General features: G+C 40.4%; 4 protein-coding genes across 4 annotated transcripts; 3 read left to right on the top strand and 1 right to left on the bottom strand.

Moving 5' to 3' along the window:
* Positions 1 to 4,335: 4,335 nt before the first annotated feature.
* On the top strand, positions 4,336 to 7,426 carry LOC116214321 (ATP-dependent Clp protease proteolytic subunit 5, chloroplastic). Its single transcript, XM_031549734.1, has 9 exons — positions 4,336 to 4,666; positions 5,291 to 5,410; positions 5,498 to 5,612; positions 5,706 to 5,798; positions 6,040 to 6,085; positions 6,169 to 6,241; positions 6,401 to 6,435; positions 6,528 to 6,616; positions 6,969 to 7,426. The coding sequence occupies exons 1-9, from the start codon at positions 4,539 to 4,541 to the stop codon at positions 7,170 to 7,172; spliced, it is 903 nt and encodes a 300-aa protein (XP_031405594.1). The 5' UTR covers positions 4,336 to 4,538; the 3' UTR covers positions 7,173 to 7,426.
* A 1,602-nt stretch (positions 7,427 to 9,028) lies between these two features.
* LOC116214322 (probable WRKY transcription factor 69) lies at positions 9,029 to 10,752 on the bottom strand. Its single transcript, XM_031549735.1, has 3 exons — positions 10,489 to 10,752; positions 10,207 to 10,335; positions 9,029 to 9,781 (listed from the first exon to the last, which is right to left on the bottom strand). Exons 1-3 carry the CDS (start codon positions 10,572 to 10,574, stop codon positions 9,217 to 9,219), a joined length of 780 nt encoding a protein of 259 aa, XP_031405595.1. The 5' UTR covers positions 10,575 to 10,752; the 3' UTR covers positions 9,029 to 9,216.
* A 4,844-nt stretch (positions 10,753 to 15,596) lies between these two features.
* Positions 15,597 to 16,427, top strand: LOC116214344. The gene has a single exon (XM_031549764.1). It carries the CDS (start codon positions 15,597 to 15,599, stop codon positions 16,425 to 16,427), a length of 831 nt encoding a protein of 276 aa, XP_031405624.1.
* Positions 16,428 to 20,937: 4,510 nt separating this feature from the next.
* On the top strand, positions 20,938 to 23,170 carry LOC116213071 (DELLA protein RGL1-like). Its single transcript, XM_031547880.1, has one exon. It carries the CDS (start codon positions 20,964 to 20,966, stop codon positions 22,665 to 22,667), a length of 1,704 nt encoding a protein of 567 aa, XP_031403740.1. The 5' UTR covers positions 20,938 to 20,963; the 3' UTR covers positions 22,668 to 23,170.
* The last annotated feature ends 17 nt before the right edge of the window (positions 23,171 to 23,187 follow it).

Consider the following 23,187-nt stretch of genomic DNA (forward strand, 5'->3'; position numbering starts at 1 on the left):
AACACCTCATAGCATAAATAAGGGCGTTACTTGGAGGAGAAAATTCACAGAGAAAATGCTGAGGAGGTGGAAGGCCAAGAAAATGCTTCTAGCTCTGTAGACGAATGGGCAAATGCATCTACAAAGGAAGTTCAGCTGGGGGGAAAACGCCTTCCAAGAAGTGCATCGAAGGGAGTCGCTCAGGTAGTCTTGAAAGTGCAGGGCACAAGGAAGTCAAGGTCGAGTAAAGGAGGTAAACCTCCAAAATAAATTAATGTTTGTAGCTTCATGGAATGTTAGAGGGCTAAACGATCCTCTCAAACAGAAAATGGCATATAAATTTGTCCAGGAGTATGATTTAGGAATTTTTGCTATTATTGAAACACGTGTTAAGGAGATAAATTGTAAAAAAATAGTTGATGGATGGAAAGGTTGGTCTCTTTTTGAAAATTACCAGTTTGCTAGTAATGGAAGACTTTGGATAACGGTACGGGAGGATTTACAAGTGCAATTACTCGGTAAATCCAACCAATTTATTCACCTCCTTTTTAATGTGCCCAAAGGAGTTGGTTGGACTGCAATAACCTTTGTTTATGCTTCAAACGATATACTGGAGAGACGGGTGCTATGGCAGGATTTGCAAGCATTGGCTGTAAACATGAGACACAGCTGGGTATTGATGGGGGATTTCAATGCGGTCAAGGGCACTGAGGAGGTTAAAGCTGTTGGGAGAGAGGTGGTCATCGACCAAAGCATGAGGGATTTCTCTGATTTCATGAATGCAGCTGAGCTCATAGACCACACTTCTATTGGTTGTTACGTTACGTGGAGTAATAAACGACAAGAGGGATTCCAAGCTAGGAAGATCGACAGAGTCTTCGTAAATGAAAAATGGTTTCAAGGGGACACAGCTTCAACTGTAGAATTCCTTCCCCCTGGTATCTCCGACCACTGCCCAGCTTTGTTGAAATTTGGAGAAAAGGAGAATGCAGGTCCTAAGCCATTCAAATTTTTTCACTTCTGGATTGAACACCCGGGGTATATGGCACTAGTTGAGAGAGTCTGGTCCAAGACTCAAGAGGGTACCCCAATGGTTGTGCTTTACAAGAAGTTGAGATTCCTCAAGATGCAACTCAAGGATTTCAACAGATCTGAATTTGGGAATGTGCACACACAGGTCACGGACCTACAGAATGAACTTGCTCAGGCTCAAGCTACATTGATGGAAAGCGCTTGCGAATCTCCAGAATCTATCAAGAAGGAAATGGACTTGAGGGTAAAGCTACTAGCAGCACTTGACAAGGAGGAGAAGCTCCTGAAACAGAAATCTCGGGTGGCATGGCTAAAAGCTGGAGATCAAAACACCTCATTCTTTCACAAAGCAGTAAAAGGCAGAAATGCAAAATCCACTATACGAGTCCTATACTCCACTTCGGGTGCCAAATTAGAAGGAGTGCAGGCAATTAAAGCTGAAGCAGTGAATTTCTATGAGGGTCTTATTGGGAGGAAGGATGACTGTATCAGGGAGTCTCGGCCTCTATGCTTTCCTCCATCTTCAAGAGGAAAGTTCCCGCTTCCAAATATCAGATGCTCCTGTCTCCTATAGCGGATGCTGAGATCAAAGAAGCCTTATTCTCGATGGGTAATGACAAGTCATCGGGCCCGGATGGTTTCACAGCTTTTTTCTTTAAGCATGCCTGGCACATCGTTCAACATGACTTCACTAAAGCTGTGCAGTACTTCTTCTCCTCAGGAAAGCTTCGAAGGGAGGTAAACTCAACTATTATTGCCTTAGTTCCAAAGAAGGAGAAAGCTGATTGCATGAAAGATTTTCGGCCTATATCGTGCTGTAATGTAGTTTACAAATGCATTACTAAGGTGCTTGCCAATAGATTGAAAGAAGTACTCCCTGATATTATCAGCTTAAATCAAATAGCTTTTGTGCAAGGAAGGAGAATTTCGGATAATGTTTTACTTGCCCATGAGCTTGTGAGAAACTACCACAGGCAAGGAGTATCCCCTCGATGTGCTATAAAGATAGATCTTATGAAGGCCTTTGACTCTTTAAGTTGGGATTTCATTCTCAACAGTTTGGAAGCCATGGGATTTCTTCCCATTTTTCTCTGGTGGATTAAAGGCTGCATCACCTCGCCTTATTTTTCTGTGGCTATTAACGGATCCTTAGCAGGATACTTCCCAGGCCAGCGAGGAGTTAGACAGGGTGACCCACTATCCCCATTTCTTTTCGTCATTGCCATAGAGGTATTTTCACAGCTTATGGATTCAGCTGCAGCTGAAGGTAAAGTTGGCTATCATCCGAGATGTAAGTCACTTCAATTAACCCATCTATGCTTTGCGGATGATTTGCTGCTATTCACAAATGGTTCTAAGACGTCCATTGCTGCCATTCTTGATCTGTTGAACACATTTTATCATTGGTCTGGCTTGAAGTTGAACCCTGAAAAGTCTGAAATATTTACGGGAGGCATCTCTGGGGAATCTGTGCTTGATCTGATGACTTGGTCTGGTTTTAAAAGAGGTGTGCTCCCTGTGCGTTATTTAGGTCTCCCCCTTATATCTGGGAAACTCTCTTCAAGGAATTGTGAAGCCCTAACTGAGAGAATTGTGAAAAGAATCAAGAGTTGGTCTGTGAAGCACCTGTCTTATGCAGGTAGATTGCAATTGATCAACTCTGTCCTCTTTAGTATGGCCAGTTACTGGTGCTCCCACTTCATTCTTCCGAAACAAGTTGTAAAGCTAGTGCATCAGAAATGTCGATCATTCCTCTGGAAAGGTCTCGAACAACACACAGGTGGGGGCAAAATCAGTTGGGAGACCGTTTGTCTTCCCAAAGCTGAGGGAGGCCTCGGCATCAAAGATTTAAGTTTATGGAACAAGGTTTGTGTGCTGAAAAACTTATGGTCTTTCCTAGCGAGTTCAGGGTCCCTTTGGGTTGCGTGGGCCAAGAAGCACTTAACAAAAGGCCGAAGTCTTTGGTCTTTACGTATACCTGGAGATTGCTCATGGAATTAGAGGAAACTAATGCAACTTAGACCTCTGATGTTTCCTTATGTTACTTGTGAAGTTGGCTCTGGTACAACAGTCTCATTTTGGCATGATACTTGGCTTCCAGTCGGTCCTTTGATCAAATTTTGCTGCAGAGGACTTCAATGCTTCCCTTCTCTTAGTGAGCATGTAAATATTAGCGCTGTCCTAACGGAAGGCCATTGGCATTGGCCGAGGAGCTCTGACCCACAAGCCTCTTTGATCCGAGACATGGCCGCTAATCTCGAACCTTCCAACCAGGATAGAGTTTTATGGTCTCTTCACAAATCGGGGCAATATTCTCTTGCTAATGCATGGAAGTGTTTAAGGCCCAGCAGTCCAAGAATTGAATGGAGCAATGCAATTTGGTTTGATGGGCACTTTCCTCGTTCTTCTTTTATTAGTTGGCTCTGTATTCATAACAGATTAGCGACGAAGGATCGTCTTTTCAAATGGAGGATTCAGCTTCAAGCAACTGAATGTGATTTCTGTCATATGCAGTGGGAGACTCGTGACCATCTCTTTTTTGATTGTCCAGTTACCCAAGGAATTTGGAGAAGTTTGTTGGCTCGAATCGGCTTACACCGAACACAAGTATGCTGGAGTACGGAATTTCGTTGGATATCCTCTCTTCGAGGCAAGAAACTTGATGTGATTTGCTTAAAGTTACTTTGGACACACTACATTTACAGCATATGGCGAGAGAGGAACGCTAGAATCTATCAAGGACAAACCTCATCTACAGCGGCTATGGTTCGAAAGATCTTTGCAAACGTAAAAGCAAAGTTATATGTACTCCCCCGATTCTCTCACAAAATTGTAAACTCTGTCATAGTCCATCACATCTTTTACCCTCTTGATAATGCTAATAGTTAATCAATTTTTTTTTGGGGTGTAGACTGGGAGTCCTTTGATGTTGGTGATGATGTACAGGGTAAATGGTCTCTTGATGTAAATCCTTTTGATTAATGAAACTCTCTACCATTTATCCAAAAAAATTCACAGAGAAACTATTGATTTCTCTGTACCCGACTCTCCACTCGAATGGGAAAATTTGCATCCATATTGAAGAAGATGAAAAGGTTTAGCTAAAAGATATGCCAATTTTAACAACTCTTTCTCGTGTCCTTAGCTCTAAAGGAAGCTGTAGGATGTCATTGAAAAGAAGGTAAAAGTAGAGGGACCATATTATAGGAAGTATAAGGATGAGCAACCAAAGTCAATCAATCAATGACTTTCGGGTTTCAACGGTCCGACCCGCAATCGAAACGGGTCACACCGGCGAGTAGAAGAGGAGATAGAGAGAGGGAGAGAGAGATTCCCAATAGCAGCTAGCAGGCAGTCGCTGTAGCTTCGTTCCTTCTCGCCTCTTCTCTTATCCCGTCCTCTCTCAGCCGTAGCCGTCGTCGTCTCATTCTCCTCCTCCTCCTCAATCCCGAGCTCGTCGGAGAAGAAGGCGCTGGAAAATTTCGCTGCTTCAGCTTCAGAGTTGTAATTTGTTCGTCGAAGTTGGAATGGCGCATACTTGTGTGTCCACCGCGGCTTCCTCGCTCCGGTTCAAATCGCTCGCTCTCTCCGGAAACCCTAGCTCGTCTCTCGATTATCAGAAGCTTTCCCTTCCCTTCGAGCCCCTTCGTTCGAGGTACGTACGCGCTTGGTGAATTTTGTTTTGGTATAGTTGAAGTTTGAGCGAAGAAATTAATTTAGAGCCGCGGACGGGTGAAATTTGTTGCCGTGGAGTTCGGATTTGGAGCTTGAGCATGCTTTGATTGAGAATACTGTGGATGTTGCTTAATGGAGGCGCTCAATTGAGAATAGAGCTGTAAAAGACTGAGGTTTTAGTTGAACTGGGTCAAATGGATAACTCGGGTATCGAATTATAACAGCAGTGGAATTGTGTGTGCGTTCTTGGTCTGTTTTGAATGACGAAAGCTCGAACCTTGAAGTAAGGAGCATTGGTTTTGACATTCTTTAGTTAGTTTCGTAGTTTTTCTTTTTCGGAAATTAACTTGTAGTCGTACTATATCGAGAAGATTTAATCATTGGAAATTGCCTGATATTTCAGCATAAACTGATAGTTAGGTTGAAAATTATATTCCTTTCTATAGCCATGAGGGATGTTCGTTTATCTTCATGATAGTCACATTACATGGACTTGATGGGAGTCCAGCATCTCTAAAAAAGTACAATATCTCGAGCCTTGTTAGCTCTGAGAATGAGTATTGCTGCTAAAAGTTGCATCTTTGCATCATTTTAATTTTCTCAGGAAACTTAAGAAGTTAGTCACCAATAGAAAGAGCAGTCAGCACACTCCAGCGAAGGCCATATACTCTGGTGATTCTTGGTCTCCTGAGAGGAGTTCTCGACAGGGCATTTGGTCCATCAGGTGAGATATATTTTTAATTTGTCACCTATTGACACCAGCCCCTACTGACCCTTCTAACTGCTGCATTTCATGGTTTTGTTTTTCTAGAGATGATTTGCAAATGCCATCTTCGCCCTACTTCCCCACATATGCACAGGGACAGGGGCCGCCACCGATGGTACAAGAGCGTTTTCAGAGCGTTATTAGCCAGCTTTTTCAATATGTAAGGATTGCTACTAAGATAGGTTTCTACTTTTGTGTGGCTCGTATTGTTGTTACCTCTTTCATGATTATGGTGCTTTAATATGAATGGCAGAGAATAATACGCTGTGGAGGTGCTGTCGACGATGATATGGCCAACATTATTGTTGCTCAGCTGCTTTACCTTGATGCAGTTGATCCTACTAAGGTGTGATTTTGGTGGCTTGATAAAGTGAACAGTTTTACATTCATAGCTATTGGCTCATTACTAAACTTTTAAACATGAATAGTTGAAGAAGTTAATAGATCTAACATAATTCCCATGAAATACTACTTTTCACAGTGTTGTACATACTCCATGACAGTCTGCTCCCTTTATTTAACAAGCACTTCAAATTTGCCAAAACTTGTTGCAAGACTAACAAGTTTGCTGTATATACCTTTAATAGGATATTGTCATGTATGTCAACTCTCCTGGTGGATCTGTTACTGCTGGTATATCACACCACAAACATATATATTCATTCATTTTTTATTTTCCCTATGGAGTGGTTTGCCTGAGTTGTTCGTTTACTCAGGTATGGCTATATTTGACACGATGAGGCACATTCGACCTGATGTTTCAACAGTGTGTGTTGGTCTCGCTGCTAGGTAATGGTGATATGGATTATTCTGCTGTGGCAATTAATCTCTGAACTCTTTTATTGGTTCATAGGAAGAGAGAAATGACATCATTTTTTGCATTACATTGTTGAGGAACCACTGGTTGAGATTTAGATGTCATCTAATTCTTTTAAATTTCTTGGGCAGTATGGGTGCTTTCTTGCTCAGTGCTGGAACTAAAGGTAAATAGTCGTCTATTATCTCCTGTCAATCTCTCCATGAATATTTTGTTCTCCGACGCTTTTGTATATCGTTCTCTCTGATGCAACTGCAGGGAAAAGATTCAGCCTGCCAAACTCGAGGATAATGATCCATCAACCACTTGGTGGAGCTCAAGGTGGACAAACCGATATAGATATTCAGGTTTGTCTATCTTTGTATCACATGGATCTTTTTTCATATCCTTGCTTTCTGCAGTCTTTACTGCTACTGAATCTTCAATTTAACTGCGTACTTTCAAAAATTCGTAGATTAGTTAGTAAACAGAAGTCAATCTTTACACTTTTGCATCTTTTGATCCCAGTTTATTTGTTGCCAACCTCGAACTAGTCCATTTGACTCCTAAGATGACTTCTATAGGATGATTGTAGTGAGAGTTCGAAACTGAATATACGGATTGATAATGGAACTCTTATTTGTTACGTTAGTCAATCGAGCGATGGCTGGGCATATTTTCCAATTGAATGGTTTTAACCGATGCTTCTAATCAACCCAGGCCAATGAAATGCTGCACCACAAGGCCAACCTCAACGGGTACCTATCCTACCACACGGGACAGAGCCTCGAGAAGATCAATCAGGACACGGACCGCGATTTCTTCATGAGCGCGAAAGAGGCCAAGGAGTACGGACTAATAGACGGTGTGATTATGAACCCCCTCAAAGCTCTCCAGCCTCTGGCAGAAGCTGCAGGACAGTGAAAGATCAACCCGGTGTGTTCGTTAAACCCTTCAGTCCATGTATGTTTTTTATCTATAGATCCTCAATTTTGATGCTGAATTATCGGTAGTTACTTTGCATCATCTTTATTGAAGCGGCTTGGAGCATTTCCTTGCTTGTTGCTGTTGCTAATGCTGCCTGCTTTTTTTTTTCTTTTTCACAGAGAAAATGACATATTCTGAGCTAAAATGCTAATTAATCTATAATCTATAATAAATACGTATTTGAGGGTGCCGATTGCTCGTTAATGCGTAATTGTGATGTTTAATTTAGCATCCATGGGCCCCATTCCATTCAGTGGGAGTGGAATCACTCTCACATGTTTTTCCAAAAAATAAAAATCTGAGTATTTCTCTAACAGGTATATCCATAACACTTTTTTTTCAAGGATAAAAGGAAAATTTCCGTTTACCATCTCTTTACATAACAAATAGCATAACCCCAAATATTCTCTTAGAACTTCTCTTCTGTCAGTGGAACAATGTGTTTGGTAATGTGCTTGTCATGTTCTACATGGAGCGGTATCTTTGTACCGAAACATCATTTGGGACAATAAGAGCCTCTTGAGCCGAGTACCGTCAAGTGCTGCTGTGGCAACTTGACATAGAATCTCGACTCAAGCTAAAAGAGCCAAGAGTTTCGATTTCAAGCAGATTTTGAGATGAGCTTAAAGTATTCCTCGGAGTAGCTTGTCTCATCATTTATGTGCTGAAATATCACAAAAAGAAAGGGAGATTTGTAATCTTTGTTTCGGTGGGCGGTTGTTCTTGTTGTGCCTCCTCTCGTTCTATCCTCGGTTTACGGTTATTATCGGATGCATCGATGTGTTTCTTGAAAGATGTAATAAACTTTTTAATGTGCAATAATATTTGCACTTTTTGGAAGATAATTGTCCTAATCTAATCAAAGCCTAGATAATGAGTAGGAAGTGGAACAATCTCCTCTTCCACCAAACTTTAACCACTTTGTACCTTTTCACCTCCACAAAAAGATACTTTTGTTTCCATTCCCCGTGAACCTCGCGCCCGCTTTTCGCAGGTACAAAGAGCCATCGGCAAATATCTCTAGCTCTCTCCACCATCCAAAAATAATCCACGGTAGATTCGACTAAATATCGCTAATTCGCATCATAGATCGATCGAGTACTATCATTATCTTCAGAAGTGACCAAAGTTATTTCTTTGTACAATGACGGCCCTAGTCAATATAAGAGTCAGCATTCAAGGATCGGCATTCAAGGATCGGGATCGATTTAACGCCATATTTCTATCGGCCTTTCATATCAGATGAGTCGGGAATAATGAAAGAGGGACATGATGACATGTCCCATTTTCATGCACATATTGTAAGCCTGTCCCGCTGATTATAAGGTAAGAGTGACACTCATCCGCGTGAATGTGACCAACAATCGCCCGCTAATGCACGTTACCTTAAGGTTTTGCTAAATATCTCACCTTTCTTTTAGGTTTCTCGAGTCGCGTATCATTCGAGTTCGGGTTGAACCATTACGGGATTGGTTCGAGTGACTTCAAACCGCGATCTACCTTCTCCACCAATACAGTCCAGTGGGTCCTCGTGATCTTGTTAAGAGAGAGCATCAAAGGCCTCCCAAATCCCTCCATATCAGCAAAATGATGAAAGAATTATCTCTAACCCACTAACTTCGTTTAGGCCAAAAAGCAGAGCCAAAGTCATCACCTCATCTGTGTTCGTCCTTAACCGCGCCGAGCTAAGTTTTTCTACCATTGGGTTATTCCTACATCGAAGATCAGTTTCATACGAGGTAGAACTCATCGCAGTAGGCTTTCGAGTAATACGAAAACAGGATCCAGGATGGTGAAGAAGAAGAAGAAGAGAAAACTACTATTAGTGCGCCGTCCATGCCTTTACACTTCAAAATATTCGCAGAGAAAATCCACCCTTCCATCCTTATAATTTTACACATTTCCTAGAAAGCCAAAACCCCACTATTTTCGCAGGAACCAAGAAAAAGGCAAAAGACAAGAGGCATCATCCCCTTCCCCTTCACCGCACGAGCTGCTGCTGATGATGACGACCATGGTACCCCTCTCGAGAGAAGAGACTGACTGTCGGATACAGCTCCTCAAGCTCGTCAAAGAACCCATAGTATTCGTCTTCTTCAAGCTCTGATCTTGCTGGTCCTAGCGTCGTTGCAGTCAGGCTGTCCGTGGAAGAAGGAACACGAACGTGCCCTGATTCTTCTTCCAGCAAGACCAGACCTGAGCTAACGTTATTACCTGTCGTGTCCAGTTGGCACAGTGTGAAGAGCTCTCCTCCTCCCTCCTGCAGGTACTGCGAGTAGTGGAACTCCTCTGCTTCCATGGCGGGTCTGTATGTGCCCTGCTGAGCTTCTTGATCTTGTGACGATGATTCCTCCGGTTCTCGTCCGCTGGGGGACTTCTGTAGCTGCTGCCCTGCCTGTTTCGGTTTCCGGGGGTTGCAGCCGAGTCTCTCCGGGTGGTTGTGGGAGGTCGTGTAAGTGACGACGAGGACCGAGGCGTCAGATTTGCACCTCTCCACCTGTTTCTTGGCTGAGCAGCCCTTCGCGGTGCTGCACCTGTAGTAGCCCCTGCTCAAGAACTCGGCCGGTCAGCGATGTAACCGGGATCCCGAAAACATAAAACCGAAACTTGAAATATAAAAGAGACTTGGATGAGAAGTTATCAGAAATTCGAAAATTTAGGACGAATGACTTGTCATGAAACATCAACCTAGGAGGAAGCTACTAATTATAGTTAATGTACTGAAAAATGATGTCCCTGGTAAATGGGCATCTTTTTTTTTTTCAATAATAAAGGAGATCCATAGACCTGATCTGATACGGTAAATGGGTAAATGGGCATCCTTCAAAATCAAGAATTGTCTTACCAAAATAAGAAAAGAAACAAAGAAATAAATAAGACATGAAATGGTTATCTCAAGATTGAAGACACATGGAAGGAAAAGGCAGAGATACTTCTGCAGAAAGTTGGGATGGGAAATGTTTCGACTAACCTTGGGTAAGGGGAGCCTTTGATGGGCTTCTGGCCGTACTTCCTCCAAGACCAGGAATCAGAAGGTGGGCCCTCATTCTTCTCCCTATTCCCAATCCTCACTCTCACCACTGTCTTCTCCACAACCTTCCTGCCATGCATATATCATCAAGAGAGTACAACAATCAAAATCCCGTCACAGATCCATCGCGTCGGGACAGCGTCCCGCAGCCTCGCCTCGACCCATGTATCGAGTGAGGAGTTAATGCATGGAAGAGGGGATAAAAATTTATGGGCAATTCACCTCTTCTTAGCAGGGGGTGTTTGTGGTTTGAGTTCATCTGCAGCTGCAGCATCCTCGTTCATTGTAGTAGACAAGGAAGCTTCCATGATTACTATGTACTTACCCTCCTCCTCCTCCTCCTCCTCCTTCTTCAAGTAGGGAAGCTGGGAGGTTATTATAAAGAGGAGATATGGATCCAAAAGGAGGCAGGGGAGCTTTAAATTTTGATGGAAGAATGAGTGTGTGAGAGAGAGAGAGAGAGAGAGAGAGAGAGAGAGGGTGGGGGGAAGTGAAGTGGGGGGTTGGGGGGAGAGAAATGACAAAGCTTTTCTCCTCCAAGTGGCTCCCCTCTATTTTATTTTCACTCGTTTAATACAAAAGCTATCAACAACACCAACACCAACACCAACAATCACGCATGTAATGCAATGTAATGTCACCACTCAGCCCACCTCCACTCCCTTGCTCCCTTACATGCTTCCCAATCCATATCCATATTTGATAAATGAACCTTCTCTTAGAATCTGGATGTCTCATGAGCTGTTCGATCGATGTATTCGCATCCGATGGTTCATTAGTCGACTATCGTGACTATTAGCGGTTCTTGATATTTTAATATGAGCCGACTATCGTTAGAGTAAAGGTCTGATTTAGTTTTACACACCATTAGTTACAAAATCATGTTGTATGTATACTATGGTTACAATTGGTTGGCGTCATACCACTCATGTCGGTCGGGGTTACTCGGAACTTGGGGTATCATTTTGGGAAGTATTTGTTGACATTATACTCTCCTCTCCACATTTCTTGATTCAAGCAAATAAGTCAGTCTATTTAAAATCTGACAATGCGTTTGTTTTCGGAGTTAAAGTCACGAATTTGTGATTGTGATTGTGATTGTAGAAGAAGACAAAAATATATGGGGCCTACCAGTTTGACTTTTGAAATATAAAATGAATGGAAGGTAGAGATAATTAATTATAATGAGATTGTATTTTAATAATATATGGGGCCCACCAATTTGACTTTGAAATGTGTGTTTTGTTGTGTAGTGTTTTGAGTTAAAGTAAAAGTTAAAATCTTAAATCACGACTTTAAAAACAAACGGAGCGTGAATGTCTCATTAGTTGCTTAGCTGTATTCAGTACTTCTAATTTCGCATCTAGTGACTTTTATAATTCCGCTGTAGACCATTGTTACAATCAACTGTTATCAATCTTGTAATATGAGCCGACTATTGTTAAGACAAAGGCGTGTTCTACGAGCCACTAAATTACTTTGATGTCATGGCACATGCTATACGGCTGCAAATGGTCCGTGTTTGCACCAATCATGGCTCACATTGCGGTACATATACTCAATTGTTCAGGAGTTATGGACCAAATTAGAGAGAGGAAGTGAAATCGAGAGGAGTAGCGAGTCAATTCTTAATTTTCCAAGTTTTTTTGACAATTTTTATGCGTGTTCTTGGGTTCTCGAAACATTTTGCACGTAATAATGTAGTCGTTCTCAGTCAAACCGTGTGCTCGCAGACCCCTCAACTTGTCCCTTGTCTTAAATTTCATCTCGACATCAGGAGCCCATTTGTGTACCCGCTGAGACCGGCATGTACGCTGAACATTTATGAATGGATGAATTGTACCGGATAAGAGATATTTTCTTCATCAGACATATGGTCATTAATTATTCAAGAAAACTCCGACGGAGCTCGATCCTGACCAAATGGGCCGGCCCCCGGTGCCAGATGTGTGGCCCCCCGCAATCCCCGCTTGCCACGTGGACATCAGACTTCCGTCTGCCAACTTAGACTTTTCTCAAATCATTAAATCCACTTCAGATAACTCGGGAAGTACCATGAATTTTAATAAAAGGGAGATTCACGAATCTAAAAGAATAAAATATAAATTTTAATAGTGAATAAAGGATATAGGTAATCCTATTACGAGATTATCGAGCTATTATTTTTTTTTACCTCTACGCTACACTCTCTTTTTAATTCGAGAACTCACTTTTAGTGCACCAATCAAACTTGAAGTAGAATTAATTGGAAGTCGTTAAACTTGTAGATTGAGGTAGCGCACGTTCAGAAAAAAGGAAAAAAAAAATTCAAATCCAGCCAGCCTGAAGCAAAATCTAAGAGTATGTTAGGATTGAGGGATTGAGAGGGATTGAGAGGGATAGAGTGGGATGGGAAAGAGTAGGATTACGTAACTCATGTTTGGATATTTATTTTAGAATGAGGGGAAGGGCTAGGAGGATTTAACTATGCCTCCAAACCCCACAAAAGTTCATTCCACAATAGAATGGTGGAATTAAGAGGGACATGATTTTTAAAATATTTTATATATGAAAAAGATTAATTATCAAATAAGATACAACATAGTGGCTCACTTTCTTGTTTAATGATCAATAAATTTCAAGTTCGATACTTAGATGAAACTACACGTGTCCTATTATTAGATAGATTTGAGATTTTCATTTCATTATACTAGACTCATAACATCCCCTGTAATAAATAAATAAAAAAGATTATCTACCCTACTCCACCCACCTTATAATAATGTAAGGGCAAAAATGTATTTTCATAAAGAAACCCCTTGCAATTTTAAGTTTTTATTCAAATAGGAGGTGGCTTATCTTATTCCACCTCTTCTTAGTCACATTATACTTTCTTTTTTTTTTTTTAAATCCAAACATGGGATCAAGTATATTGCTCTTCCTTTCCTTTCCCTTCCCCTCACCTCCTTATCCTTATCCTTATCTTCCCCTCCCCACCCCACCCCTTCACCCTTTTATATCCAAACGAGCTGTAAGACATGCTCTATCAACTGCCAAATGGAAGGGGATTAGCCACAGCGAGAACGAAACTATATCAATCCTCTAAAATATATATTTTGTACAAGTGTTAAATTATTGGGTAAAATGCAAAGATCTCCCTTAAAAATTGAGTTAGCACTTATTAACCCCATTTGTTTAAAAGATGTGGACTGCAACTGACCGATTTGAGCAAATGTTTACTTTTTGCAAAAATAACGATTGAAGTCATAATTTTTGGGTTTCTCTTTTCATAAGGCCATTCAATTATTTATTGCTGAATAAGATCACCATTTTACATAAAATTTTCATATGAACCCTTCATATATTTTAAATATTTTCTTTAATATGAGACATTAAAAAGAATAAAAATAAATACACAAAAACAGAAGTTGAGAGCATTGAACAAGAAAGAGAAGTAAAGAGAGGAAACGCGGCGGTGGTCCGCTGCCAGCCAACATAATCCCAGGGGATGTCAGCGAAGGGTGCCGAAGACCTCGCCTAGCGTGAAGGTGGCCTAGCCCATTTCTTTCTTTGAAGAGAGAGAGGCATAGAGTAAGGGAGGGCAGCCCCAAGCGAGGTCATCAACAACCTTAGAAGCCAACGACTACCTCATCTGGTTTGACAGTGGTCGGCAACAACACTCCATTGTACCTCTCTCTCTTTCAAGAGAAAGAAAAGGGGGGTGTTGGTGGCTCGTCGTGAGCCACCACTTGTCCACACAGCGCTTGACTTTTCTCCTCTCTCTTCAACCTTTTTTAATATTTTTATTTTTATTTTTTCTTCTCAAATTAAAGAAAATATTTACAACTAATAAGAAAGGTTTTCTACGAAAATTTTATGTAAAGTAGTGACCTTATTAAGTAATAAATAATTGTATGTTCTTAAGAAGGAAAAAATCAAAAAATTATGACCTAAATTGTTATTTTTGGAAAAAATAAAGATTTGGTCATACCAATTAATTGAGATTATGTGTATATTTTTCATATAAATGGGATTGAGGGTCATTTCCTCAAATTTCAAGTAATATCTTTGAAAATTTTTACCCTAAATTATTTTATTTGCTTGATCAGAAGAATCGCTTTTGCAGCCAAGTCTGCAATCAATTGGAAAGTCCTTCTGAGGCATAAAAGTCGAGTGTCTCAAAATCCACCTTTGAAAATGAGCTAGTGAATATTGCCTTGGTTCGTTCACTCAATATGGAAGTTATTCACTAGTGTTACTTCGAGGGAATTATCCCGGTGCTTCATGACCAATTTCATCCACACTACCTCTCCATTATGATCTTGCGAATTATACAATTTGCCCCCATGCTAAGACTAACTCGGTGTTAAATACTGGATTGGCTTTGAACATAAAGTACTTTCAATAAATTTCTAATATCTTCAATTATAGGTAACACTCATATGCCGAAAGCTCAATTTGTTATTGAATTACATTTTTGTGATTAGCAATATATTACGGTTTTGGTTGAATGTCCTAGTCGACTTAGCCCAGCAGGTATGACTATCAAAAAAATTTTCTTTTGTTTACTGAGCTTCGGCTCCAATTAGCCTACCAAAAAAAAGAAATTATTTTGACAGGATTTAGGTTTGCCCAAAAAATTTACAAGAAATCCTAAGTGGAATTTCCATTTACCTCTAGAGAATTTCTCAACTATAATAACAATAAAACAATAATGGCTCTCTTCTAAAGTCTAACATTATCCTTTTTCGGTAGAAAAGTCTAATGTCATTAATGCCTGTGCCGTTTAATTGATGCCAGATATCTTATGCCAAAAAAAGAAAAAAGAAATGATGTGAAACACACGAGCCACAGTTTTATCCAAAAGAATATGTATTCCATTGTTTCATGCCTCCACGCCCTCACAATCAATTCACCAACCCCCACTGCTATCTCTATGATCGATCTGTGTGCTTAATTTTTATATGCCATCTAATTGTCTATTATAATCAATAAACTATATAGAAATTGAGAAAATAGACAATGTATGTTTTAAATTATTATAAATATATACACACACACACAGACATTACTTGGCTGATTATAAAGAGAATAAGAAGGACCATGAAGCATGTTCCCCGTCTCTGGCCTTGGAAAAAATGAACAATTAATGGACGTGGCCAGCACTTGTTATATAATTTCTGCCCATTGACTAAACATCCATACTTATACATATACGCGCGCACATATATATATATATATATATATATATATATATATATACACACAAAAATTCTCTTCTGAACATTCTCTTCCTCATCTTCACGCAAAATTCTTAGAGAGGACACAAATTTTGTTTGGAAACTCTAAGAATGAGACTTGATTGGGAAGCAATATTCTCTTCAACCCTTAGGAGGCCATTCCATGTCCTCACCATAACTCTCCTTAGCCTCTTGCTTCCCCTCTCCTTCCTCCTCCTTGCTAGGCTCTCATATGCCAACTTCTCCTCCTCTCTGTACTCTTACCAGCCCCCACAAGTCACCTTCCCCCTCTCCCTTTTCTTCCATCCCAGAAACCTGAACCCCATCCATGCCGCCGTCACCTTCATTAGCCTCTCCACCCTTCTGCACGGCCTGACTGGCCGGAACTCTATCCTGGCAGAGTCGCCTGCCAGTGGCGTGCAGTCGTCCAAGTTGTACCTAGCTTGGGCCCTGCTATGCATGCTGCAGGTCTCGGTCGGGCTTGGAGTCGAGGGCAGCATAGCATCAGGGATCGGGGGCTTCCCCAGCCTCGACCCCGGGAGGAGCCTGATGAGCAGGATGTTCTTCTTCCTAGGGCTACATGGTACGATGATGCACTGGTGCTCGGCAGTGGTCAGGCCGGTTGTGGATGACACGGTCTACGGGGCGCCCGAGGGCCAGCAATGGCCGGAGAAGTTGGCTGTGGCGGCTGCATATGGGGCGCTGTGGTGGTGTACGCTGAGAGATGAGGTGGAGGCCATGGTCATTGTGCCTCAGGTCAAGAAGGAGCTACTGATGGGAGTTGGGATGGTTGACTTTGTGGGGTGGTGGCTCTATTACTTGGTTGTCACCATTGGGATGGTTAGGGTTGTGAAGGGGATGATGTGGGCTGCCACCCTTTTGCTTTGTTGGAGGGTAAGACACAAGTTTGGTGCCTCCAATGATGAGCAAGACATGGTCTAATTTGATTTTTATTTTTTAATTTTGTTGGAAATGGTCTAAATTAAATTGACCTTTCTAATTTTGTTATGTCGTTTATGTAATCAATGCAAAGTCAAGGAGATCGAATTATTTCCCCTTGTATTATTTCTTGGATCGTAAGTTCATGTTTTCAATTGTAATTATGTTGTAACTTACACTGTCAGAGGACATTTATTCTTGTGGTCAACTGCATTTCATTCCTTGCTCCAAGCCCACCCCTTTTCTTCCTATTTTTTTTTTAACATGAATTTTGTATAAGAATTATTGTCCATATAATACAAATTCAGAAGTATCATATCTACGATAAGATTGAAGGAAATAGTAGAAAAACGACAATGCTAATCAAATAAGACTGCCAACAACCTGGAGATCAGCCAAAAGATAAAAGGAATCCAAATTCCATTTCTGACGGCCATTATGACAAAGAATCTCAATTCCATAGGGAATCAGTCTGGAAGATAAAGCTGGTTTGCTAGAGCGGGCAAGTCATTGCACAAATTATTTTGTCATTATTTTTTAAGAAGAAGCAGTGTTTTTTTATCGGAAACCTCAGACCGACAAATTCTCTGGTCCAAACTCTAAAACCACGAAATTAGTTCAATAGATTGAGAGCAAACCTATGTGAGAGCGGTCAAATGGTTGAGGGTCAGTTACAAGTTGAAAACTTACATGTACTATTGCAGATATTATTATTTAATTATTAGTATTATAATGTTTTGTATTTGATGAAAAATTAATGGTAAATTTTTAAAAAAAATTGAGGACGTGGATTTTTGGAAATTAAATTTAGTGTACCATAAGAAGACCATTTAATGGGTTTAAAACAAACAAGATTTTGTAGTCACTAACATTTTCCACGAAGAAATATTATAGGACTGAACTAGTCGAAACTCATTGGATTTTCGAATATCAAAATATACACTAAAAAATATTATATGCAATAGCTAATGCATTTCCATCAATTGCTATAGACATATAACATTGTAGCCACAACGATGATATCATCATAGTTATAATTGCTATGGTTACTAGCTTCGATTATACATTTCGTGCAGAGCTTTATCACGGAGGCGCCGAATAAGTCTCAGATTACCGCGTCAAAAAAGTCTTTTCATTTACCACAATTTTTCTTTGGCAGAACGTTTATAAAAAATTAGAAACCTATATCTATTCTCTGGGCAATTCTATTTATCGAGCTACTGTAATTTTTCTGGATCATCATCAATTAGTGGTCGGACAGTGATCTTCTTCTAACTGGAGTGAATTATTAGCCCGTTCAACATTTAGCCCAAGTAGAAGGGAAAAAGGGAGATGGTAAAATATCATCTGCCACAGCTCATAACACTCGCCAACGGGTTGCCAACATTATTCACAGTGGACAGATTCCAATATCCCTTTAGAAGTATTTCGTGGTACGTTCGAGTTGGGGTAAATTTCAGCTAAATAAGCTGAATACGGGGTAAATTTCAGCTAAATAAACTGAATGCACTTCGTAATCTCACCGTAAAAAAAATGATAATCTCAGTAAAGAAAAATGAAATGCCTGTTTCATTCGCCTCAACATTTTCTTAAAAAAGAAAAGTACGTAAAAACAAATGTTCTCGATGAGTGCAATTTATAAATAAACACAACTTTACAAAACTGTCAAAATCATCATATATATACAATGCAAGACTGCAAAAAATTAATTTTTCATCATATCTCTCAAACAAAATTGATTGGTTACAGAATAATTACTAATTTTGATAACTAAATTTATACAAGCTAGGATGGTGCCTTAAGTCGTCTTCTATATCTACAATCAAATGTAACAACGCTTCCTCTTACAATCCCTTGTTGCTGAAGAGTCTTGAATACCTTTACTTGTAGATGTAAAAACATGCTGCCGCACCAAAGGTCCCCATTCGACTTGGTTATAAGACATTCAAAGAACAAACGGTCTCTTGATTCATCGTCCGAGTGATAGAACTCACATGATGCTAAGCATTGAACACATACCCAAGCTTGTACTCTAGACTTAGTAGCCAACCGATTCAGCACAGCAAGTCATGATGTGAATGAAAGCTTTAGGAATATGTTATGAAAACCAAACAAGTTTGAGCCATAATACTTTAGGTTTCTTAGACTTCAGATCTTGCCAGTTAAACTTCAAATGCAATGAACCAGGGCCTAAAATTCCAGAATATTTTATATGTGTCGGCATATGGAACAAATTATGAATAACCAAGCCTTTAACTTCCTCAACTTTGGACATTAGAACTTCTAAGCCAGTTCCACTCAGCATCCTACATAAAATATCTTCGTTTTGTCAGAGGTTTTCACTCTTATTCAAGATTTCTCTTTCATTATACTAGGTCTTGTATCTCTTTTGTAATCGAAAAATAGACAACAAATACAAGAAGATCATCTACAAAACTCAGGTATATCAACTGAACAGCTTTACATTTAGGATAAATATTTTGATTTTTGCTAGTTTATTATATTAAGGTTGTACTATATATTCTGTACAATAGTTTGCTAAAATTCTTTGTATTTTATCGTAGGAAATCATATGTGAGAAAAGTTTATCCCTACTCTCTGTACATATGCTCGTGTTCTCCATTGAATACAGAATTAGAAGATGCTTATCTATCAATAATTTGAATTTACTTGTAAGATCACATGATAATGTACCTCCTTAAAAGTTACGCACTTAATTATTATATATGTCGTGTGCTTACGCTCAACAACAAATGCTATATATTTTAAGCAAAAATTAGTGTTAAGCGGATAAACTTTTCAATTAACTAGCAATAATTAATCCAATTAACGCGTACGTACGTAGTACGTGACGATCACTTGGCAGGTAGTATGCTATGTTCGACAGGAATAAGGACTCATTTATATATATATATTATCATTTTTTTTTATATTTATCTATATCTATATATAGATATATTTATAGAAACGTTATATACATACGTAGTGCATGCGTAGTATGATATATTAATGAAATAAGAATTAAAATTTATTCTATTATTAATCAATTCATATAGAAATGTTGAACATTGTTTGAAATAAGAATTAAAATTTATTCTATTATTATGCATGATTGTGATTAATAAATTATATCAATTCATACAGAAATATTTGACATTGTTTTAGTGGCAAGTGTATTCTCTTCTTCTTCGTAGATTTCATATATATATTTTTTAGATATTCCATTGGATATCTCCACTTCTTTTCTCTTGAAAATCTTTCTGATAATTATTTTTCAAACATAAAATTTTCATCAAAAGTTCATAAAATAAAATAAAAAGAATTTTTACCTTTTTGGCAAAATATTTGGTTTTCTTAATTTGAAAATTTTGTGAGGTCAAATCAAATTTGAATTTTGTTAGAAGTTATATTTAAAAAAAATATAATGAAATAAATCAGACCAGACGGTGGTCCTGTACCAAATAACATGATGGCAAGGCACCTTATTCCAAGAAATTAATTTTCTGCAAGAAAAATACAAATTCATGAGCTCTATTTTTGCCTATTTTTCTTTCAACAGACCCTAATACGAAGGGTCATGTTGTATTTTAAATGAAAAAATAGAAAATATATCTTCATTCGTTGAATGAGTGATGGAGTCTAGGAAGATGACCACGTACATTGAATCAATAAAATATGAATTAAGATAAGTGTCCACATACATGGAAAGAAATTTTGAAATGTGAAGAAACAAAATAATGAACTCCAAACTTTTATATATGTATGTAATAATAGATTATATCTTTTATTATTGAGGATGGCATATCGTAATATTTTAGTCCCCTTTTCTCCTTCCCAATCCATTTTCTACATGCATGCTTACATACGTAGTGCAAGTGGTTTGGCACTAATTCCATTTAGATAAGATCGCAGATTTGAGTTTTGTGAAGGAAAAAAATCTATTTTGAAGAAAATTTTACCTTCTAATAGACAAACCTGACTCAAACTGCATTAGCTGATATCCATTGGGCTATTATCTAGATAATAGGATATACATCAGAAAAATATTATACATGTCTATTGCATGAAGTTAGAATATTTATATATAGCATGTATATATATATATATATATATATGTACATGTAGATGTGTATAAACTATTAAAGTATATTTTAATTCCTTCGTGTTCCTTTCACCCCGTTTGATATTAGCTGGCCGAGTTTCTAAGGAAAACCTTATTATATATAGCGGAATCAACAATTTTCCTCTTGTCTCGCCCAAAAGGACATCAAAAGATAATTGTGTAGCTTTCATGTCAATAAAACTAATTAATAATTAACGCCTAGTTGGACATACCTACCCATGTGTAAATTTGAAAGTATCGAAACTCGATGTATTAATATTAATCAACTTGAATGTACGCGTCATCGATTACCCCACGGTCCCACCAAGGTCATCGATTACAAATGATCGTCGTTGGGACAAAGCTGGTGATGCATATTTTAATACCCTATATATAACCGATTGGGAAACATCAATTTCTTAACCAAACCAAGAGCAATGGCGCCCCCAAATGTATGTTTCTCCTTCCCACCATTTGATTACAATGGAGCCTATGATGATGATGATGATGATGCCATTGAAGACGTAGAGAGGGAAGATCAAAGAGTGGTCAAAGGGAAGCAAATTGAGACTAATTCTCCATTGTTGGATTTCCAAGTCTTCAGTCCCTTCTTCCCTGATTTTGGAATCTGTCACCAAAACCCACCAAACCAGACATCATCCGAGGTTGTTTCCAAGGTCCATCCCCAGACATTCCATGAGAATCGCAAGCCACAGAACTCCCTAGACCTCCTCACCAACTACTGGACCAGCATGGTCAAGAAGACGAAGCCCTGGAAGCCGCCTGAGAAGGCCCGCGATGAGTTCAAAGCCCCGCACGGGAAGTTATCGACCCTGGAGATCATCCAGGTCGCGGGTACTAGGTATGTACAGTTCCCAGACCAGAGCGAGAACCACTTCTCCATCCTCATGCACCCTTTCGGGTCGGCTTTCTCTGGGCTATGCGAAGAGGACACAAAGGAGATCGAGCTCGTGCAGTTCCTGCTGGCCGCCACAGAGAAGGTCGGGGACCAGCAGTTCGATCGGGCCAGCCGGCTGCTCTCGTACTGCGAGCTCTTGGCATCGAAGGGGGCCAGCCCGGCCCAGCGGGTTGTGCTGTACTTTGCAGAGGCCCTGAGGGATAGGATTGATATGGAAACGGGGAGAGTGGATTTGAAAGGTGGAGGCACAGAATGGTCAAAGAGGGATGAGAGCCATGACGTCAAGCAAGGTCTGGGCAGGAGCTTAGCTTCACTGACTTGCCACAAGCAGACCCCTTTCACCCAGGTGACGCAGTTCGTGGCCATACAGTCGATAATGGAGCACACCTCGACAGCGAGGAGGATTCACATAATCGACCTCGAGATACTGAGCGGGATCCAGTGGATCGTCCTGATGGAGGCGCTAGCCGAGAGAGCCAGGAATAATAACGATAACAGGGACGAGACGGTCGAGCTCCTGAGGATAACCGCAGTCGTGTCAAACTTGGAGTTCCAGAACCAGGTCGAGGAGACGGGGTCGAGGCTGGCCAAAGTGGCGGATTCAATGAACCTCCCGTTCTCTTTTAAACTCGTCCTAGCCCCCGGCATGGAAGGCGTCCTGGGGGACACATTCGGGACCGAGCATGGGGAAACGGTGGTGGTGTACGCCTCGCTGGTCCTGAGGACGATGATAGCGAGGCCTAACAGGCTAGAGGGCCTGATGAGGGCAGTTAAGGGCACGCACCCGGCGCTGATGCTCGTCACGGAGGTGGAGGCAAACCACAACTCGCCGTCCTTCATGACGAGGTTCATCGAGGCGCTATTCTTCTGCAGCGCGTACATCGACTGCCTCGACGAGTGCATGGGGGAGGGACGAGACAGGCATTACAGGAGGGCGATAGAGGGGATGCTCAGGGAAGGGATAAGGAACATGGCAGGGAAGGAAGGGGAGGAGAGGGTGGCGAGGAGTGTTAAGGTTGAGGTGTGGAGGGCTTTCTTTAGGAGGTTCGGGATGGCGGAGGTTGGCTTAAGCGAGAGCTCACTCTATCAGGCAAGCCTTGTGGCCAAGTCCAAGCAGCAGTTTGAGAGGTCTTGCAGCCTCGAGGCCAGTGGGAAGGCGCTGCTTGTTGGGTGGAAGGGCACCCCCATCCTCTCCCTCTCCGCCTGGAAGTTCAGCCAGTGAAAGTACTTCCCTGGCACCGGCCGGCGTAAGATTGTGTAGCATGTGACGAGAAGTGCATTCGACCGATACGCAAGGCATTTCTCGGTCGATTGACATCGCAGGACATTGATGAAAGAAGGGAAAAGGTAGAGGATGGACTTTAGAATCAGATGTAGCCCGAATTTATTCAGCGGTCCCAAACCGAGGAACGGCGGCTCGATTCATTTGGTTCGTTAGAAGTACGACACAGAAGAGGGACCGCGGGGCAGGAGAGGCTCTACGGAGGAGATTTGTTTGGAAGATAAGGCTATATATGATCTTTGTGTCTAATACATACATTAGTATTGTAATTTGCTACCCCGGGGATATATTGATAGTATCTTGGACATCAACTGTATAATATACACATTCATATATGCATACATAAGTATGCATTAACAAGGGTTGTTCTTCAAGAATGTATTGCGCGGCGCAAATGAAATGTCGTGCAAAATCAATAAAAGAAAATGCCTGTACGTTTGCTTTGATTCATTTTTAATCA

The sequence above is a fragment of the Punica granatum genome, chromosome 7 (assembly GCF_007655135.1).
Source record: "Punica granatum isolate Tunisia-2019 chromosome 7, ASM765513v2, whole genome shotgun sequence".
Classification (NCBI taxonomy): Eukaryota; Viridiplantae; Streptophyta; class Magnoliopsida; order Myrtales; family Lythraceae; genus Punica; species Punica granatum.

Bases quoted from the DNA above. Each gene is read 5' to 3' on its own strand.
- LOC116214321 (XM_031549734.1), top strand. From the start codon at position 4,539: ATGGCGCATACTTGTGTGTCCACCGCGGCTTCCTCGCTCCGGTTCAAA. The intron at 4,667-5,290 runs GTACGTACGCGC...TAATTTTCTCAG, and splicing joins TTCGAGCCCCTTCGTTCGAG to GAAACTTAAGAAGTTAGTCA. The intron at 5,799-6,039 runs GTGTGATTTTGG...TACCTTTAATAG, and splicing joins ATGCAGTTGATCCTACTAAG to GATATTGTCATGTATGTCAA.
- LOC116214322 (XM_031549735.1), bottom strand. From the start codon at position 10,574: ATGGAAGCTTCCTTGTCTACTACAATGAACGAGGATGCTGCAGCTGCA. The intron at 10,336-10,488 runs GTGAATTGCCCA...TATGCATGGCAG, and splicing joins ACACCCCCTGCTAAGAAGAG to GAAGGTTGTGGAGAAGACAG. The intron at 9,782-10,206 runs GTTAGTCGAAAC...GTTCTTGAGCAG, and splicing joins AAAGGCTCCCCTTACCCAAG to GGGCTACTACAGGTGCAGCA.
- LOC116214344 (XM_031549764.1), top strand. From the start codon at position 15,597: ATGAGACTTGATTGGGAAGCAATATTCTCTTCAACCCTTAGGAGGCCA.
- LOC116213071 (XM_031547880.1), top strand. From the start codon at position 20,964: ATGGCGCCCCCAAATGTATGTTTCTCCTTCCCACCATTTGATTACAAT.